Source organism: Aethalodelphis obliquidens, unplaced genomic scaffold, assembly GCF_003676395.1.
Source record: "Aethalodelphis obliquidens isolate GAN/ISIS:26980383/991018 unplaced genomic scaffold, ASM367639v1 scaffold10, whole genome shotgun sequence".
NCBI lineage: Eukaryota > Metazoa > Chordata > Mammalia > Artiodactyla > Delphinidae > Aethalodelphis > Aethalodelphis obliquidens.
This window is the reverse complement of record NW_020837954.1, coordinates 11,519,881-11,525,001: the sequence shown is the minus strand read 5'-3', so window position 1 is coordinate 11,525,001 and position 5,121 is coordinate 11,519,881. Positions and strand designations below refer to the sequence as shown.

The window sequence follows — 5,121 nt, the reverse complement described above, 5'->3', positions numbered from 1 at the left end:
TGCGGAGCACAGGCTCCGGACACGCAGGCTCAGCGGCCATGGCTCACAGGCCCAGGCGCTCCGTGGCACGTGGGATCCTCCCGGACCGGGGCACGAACCCGTGTCCCCTGCATGGGCAGGCGGACTCTCAACCACTGCGCCACCTATTCTTTTTGTATTTTGTTGTTGTTTTACTTTCATGATGAGAATATGCTCTGGTACAATTTTAAAACTAAACCAAAGCAAAATGATACAGGACTACAGGACTGCCATGATTAGAGTCCATATCAGTGGGATTGTCCAAGATAGTCCAGAGTTCAAAAATTTCATCCTCTATAAGGATTCTTACACTTGTAGATATGACCACACATAATTTAAACCCATGATTGTTGTTCAACCCTAGAAAAGTTCTTTGAACTGCTTTTGCAGAGATGGAATTGTACTGATAAAAATAGTGGACTAGAATTGCCCAGTTATGCAAGTATATGTAACTTTATTTTTATGCATTGTTTCCTCTTAATCCTCTAAGGTTCTTCTTAGAAAACAGATATGGCTGTTCTCTGTCCTTCACTTCCCAAAGGTAAGTTTAGTCATTAGCCAGGATTTGAATCCAGGTATATCCAACCCAAAGAACACACGCATTGTTCCATGACACACATGGACATCACTGGCAGCAACTATAACTGCTGTAGAGCAAACTGAGACCATGAAAACCTTGACAGCATGGGCTACCTATGGATCAACCAGAAAAAACAAAAACCACAATTCTCCCTAGCCTGTCCTGAGGTTTCAAACATATCCCAGCCCTTAATAAAGGAACACCAGCCCATTCATTGTGTCCATAAATAAGATGAACAACAAATGGTCCACCCAGGCCATCTTTCTTCTATCACCAGTCCCTAAGCATAGTGAGCCGTTCCTACCCAATCTCATTTTCCCCCTTCATATGAGATTTGGTTTATGGTTGTCCTGACACCAATGTCTCCTTTTGGACCATGACTTTATAGGCAAGGAAAAGTCAGAGGAGCTGGGTTAGATGTCCAGTTATCATACTAACTGGATGGATCTGATGTGAAAGCAACAGTCCCAGTCAATGAACAGAGTTGAGCCCTTTCACAGTACATCACCCTGCCTTATTCCACTCCCACCCCACCCCCATCAGAGCAAGCAGCTTCTCATTCTCCCTCTACCAATCTCTCACTGGCTTAATTTGTCTTTTCTAAGACACAGGCAAAGGAGAAGGGGCGTCTCTCATTGGGTTCAGTACCTTGTCTTCCTTAGACAACTTTAATAAATAAAAACATTCTGGCTAGGTCATAATAACAGGAATAAACTTATCTACTAACTCCATTAACTGACTCTTGGCTATATTTTATCCAAAAGGTAAAAAAAAAAAAATCTACAAAGGTGAAGGCTGGGGCTTCCCTGGTGGCGCAGTGGTTGAGAGTCCGCCTGCCGATGCAGAGGACGCAGGTTTGTGCCCCGGTCTGGGGAGATCCCATGTGCCGCGGAGCGGCTGGGCCCGTGAGCCATGGCCACTGAGCCTGCGCGTCCAGAGCCTGTGCTCCGCAACAGGAGAGGCCACAACAGTGAGAGGCCCGCGTACCACAAAAAAAAAAAAAAAAAGGTGAAGGCTGAAAGGTGATTCATATTTTTCATTCTAATACCAAAGTTATTAGTCACATATAAACAAACCTTTGAGTAATATTCTCTATACATAATATGTAAATGGTACTTTATTTGTTCTAATCATCACATTTCATATAAAGATTTTTATTAAAGAAACTTTTATTTAAGAGCTCTCTTTTAAAATTTTAATATTAATTTTTGATACAGTAAACCCCAAGTTTTACATTTATCATCTTAAGCAGGACTGAGTAATTTTTCCCATAAAGGACAGATAGTAAATATTTTATGCTTTGAGGACCATGTAATCTCTGTCACAACTACTGAACTCTGCAAAAGCAGCCATGGACAATACAAAATGAATGGGCTATGTTCCAACAAAATTTTATACAAATCAGTGGCTGGTGGGATCTGGCCCATAGGCTCTAGTTTGTCAACCCCTCATCTTAAAGAACCAGATTGTCAAGTAAAAAAATCTGTGAAAGAATCTATGCCATATGATCACAACCTCCACTTGGCAAAGAGGGGAGTGTGGGGTTAGTTAAGGGAGGTATTGATGGGTAAAACCAACCAGAAAATAATTTGATTCAAAATTTCCAACAATTATAAATGAAAGTTATTCTCTGAATTTGAAAACATTTCATTTTTACAGATAAACAGTCAGCCTGCAGGTCAGAAAATTTTCACTGTCAATCATACAAACTCTACTTCAACAAACTCCAAAGATCTAAAAAGACAATTTCCTAACACCAGGAAATTATGAGATGCAATGTCAATTAACATTTTATTACATTTTATGGTTAACAGTACTGTAAATCTGCTTATCTTGTTCCTTGGGGCCTGTTTTTAGTGGCAATTTTCTTTTCACATACTCCCATAGCACCCAGAACTTTATAAAAACACGTATGACACTTGGAATTTACTCTGCGTCACCTTCCCCAAATAGGTGATCGGCAAAATGGGAGTAGGCACAGTGCGTATCCTTCACTGCCCTATCCTTTAGCCTACAGTTCCTGGCACATCGTAAGTGCTTGGTAGCAGGGGTGCTAAATAAATAAATGAACAAGTAGTACTGAAATTTTAACTCCTTTAATAATACTGAAGCTGAGATTCTGGTCAAAAGTCTAGTCAGATAAGCTGCTGAATGTCCTGGTTTGAGGCCTAATTCTGAGCACAGACCCAAGCTCCTAACTCTTCCTTCCCTACATGACACTTGGGATTTCTCAGTTCTGACAAACCAATGAAGGAGTACAGGATGGCAGCCTCTCCTGCCACCCAAGTCTCCACTTCACTGGCCTCTCCCCTCTTACTGTGGTCAAGTAGGCATAGATTTGGGGTTCCTGGAAATGTCTCTGCTTCAGGAATGTGAATGAGAGAGCACAAAGGGAAAGTTAGAAAACTGTTTGTATAGTATGAACCCATTTGTGTTTAACAGGAAAGATTATATATGCATAGGCGATCCCAGAAAGAATACACCAGAAACTTAACAGTTACTTTTGGGGAATGTGAATGTGAGAAACGGGTGATGGGAGTATTCCTATGACTTTTTACTTTTTGCTCTATGGCCTTCTTTACGTTTTATTTATTTTATTATTTTTTAACCATGAGTGTGAAGATAACATATTAGCACTAAGCCACAATAAAGAGCCTCTCTACAAACAACATTTATCTGGTAAATCAGTATAGGTTTACTTTGCTATTAGAAAGACTGAAAGCTGAAGTAGTGATGAAAACAATTATAGTAACAGAAGGAAAAATCAAATGGAAAATACATCAAACGCTGTGGACTAAAAAGGTTCAGTTCAAGTACACCTGTCAACAACAGGTCTCGAACATAATAAGTGGGCTTCCTAATCAATTAGCATTTTCCCTGAATTCCTTCTTGCAGGTTACCTTCCCCCTTCTTAAGTAGGAGAAAAAACAAGTCCATATAAAGACTAGCCTGAGAAAAAGCTTTTGTTAATGCAAACTACCTCTTATAATATTAGAACTATACTCACATTCGGGCACCATTCTCTAGGAATCTGTAGTTTGGGGGAAATGTCTTACTAACATTCAGGTAGTTAGTCTCAAAAATGAAGCCACTGAAAAGCTTTGTTCTCACTCAGGGTGGGAAGATTTCTACACAGAAGCAACTCAGGTTTTTAACATCAAAACTGTATACTCCTGAGCCGGTTTCAGGTAAAGCCATTTCTTCATTAGTTTTACTTGGCCAAAGATCCTACACTACTACTTCAGACTACCAAATCCCAAACAAAACAAACCTCCAAACCTTACCTAATGCTCTAAACTTATGCTGTCCAATAGAGTAACCACATGGGGCTAATGCTCACTTGAAATGGGGCCAGTTCAAGCTGAGATGTGCTGAAACACACAAAGGATTTCAAAGACTAGTACCACAGAAAGACTGTGAAATATTTCAGTGATAACTTTCATGTTAATCGCATGTTAAAATGGTTTTCGACAAAATTGGGTTAAATAAAATAGAATATTAAATTTTCAATTCATATTAACTACATGTTGAAATGTTTTGATAAATTGGGTTAAATAAAATAGAATATTAAAATTAATTTCACCGGTTTCTTTTTAGTTTTTTAATGTGGCTACGAGAAAATGTACAATTTAAAATGCGGCTGGCATTATATGTCTATTGACAGCGCAGCTCTGAGCCTTAGTTACCTCCCTGGTGAAATGGGGATAACTCACACCTCATGCAGAAGTTATAAGGATTAAGTGGTGCGGGCGGGAAGCCTGTAAACGCATAGCACCCAGTTGCTATTTGCTAACCAAAGGGCAGATGCCAAGTCAGGCACTCCCACAAGGAGAGACTGAGTAGTGATCGCAGCCGGCGTCACCTGGCTTCCAGCTACTCCAAGGACAGCCTTTCGGGGACACGCCTTCCTTCTCGCGCTCGCAGACCCGAAGCTGCAACCTCACCCCTCGAAATCCGAGGCCGCCCCGGAGTCTGCGGCGCTGTCAGAGGAGGCGATGCCCAGCGGCGCTCCGACTGCGGTTCGTCCGCCCCTTCCCTCAAGCCGGCGCTCGGAGCCGGGGACACCGCGAAGAGGAGCCCCGGGACGCACCTCCGGCGGGTGGCCTGCTCGAAGGAAGGCCGGGCAGGCCAAAAAGGCAGGCGGCAGGCGAGGCAGACAGGAAGCTGGGCTCTCCCGGCCTCAGCCTCGGCGGCCGCTCCTACCTGCTGTGTCGATTCCCTGAACGGAGCGGCGGCCGCAGCTCCCGAGGCAACCCCTGCTTCTCCTCCCTCTGCACGGCTCACTGGCTTCCGGTCCATCGTTGTCGCCACCACAGGACTGCAGGCGCTGGCGAGATACAAAGTAATGGCCGATAAGCCCGCTTCCATTCTCCGCGTCCCCGCCCAGGCGCGGACCGAACCCGCTGTCAGGAAGTGGGACTCACCGGCAGCGCCAGCCTAGCGCCGAGCCCGGCCAAGCCACTGCTGGAGGGACGGGACGGGACGGGGCGAGGCGGGGCGGGGCGGGGCGGACCTGGGGGTGG

The 5,121-nt window shown here is 44.0% G+C and overlaps 1 protein-coding gene across 4 annotated transcripts in view; it reads right to left on the bottom strand.

Annotated features, from left to right (window-relative positions):
- Window positions 1–5,121, bottom strand: part of FAM177A1 (family with sequence similarity 177 member A1) — a 27,876-nt gene extending 22,755 nt beyond the window's left edge. For 2 of the 4 annotated variants that reach the window (XM_027111065.1, XM_027111064.1), the window contains exon 1: window positions 4,802–5,084. In XM_027111065.1, coding sequence (XP_026966866.1) covers window positions 4,802–4,966 — 165 coding nt within the window. In that variant the 5' untranslated portion in view covers window positions 4,967–5,084. Of the gene's footprint in view, window positions 1–3,882; window positions 3,970–4,801 lie in introns of all 4 variants that reach the window. The other 2 variants (XM_027111067.1, XM_027111066.1) reach the window with 2 other exon arrangements.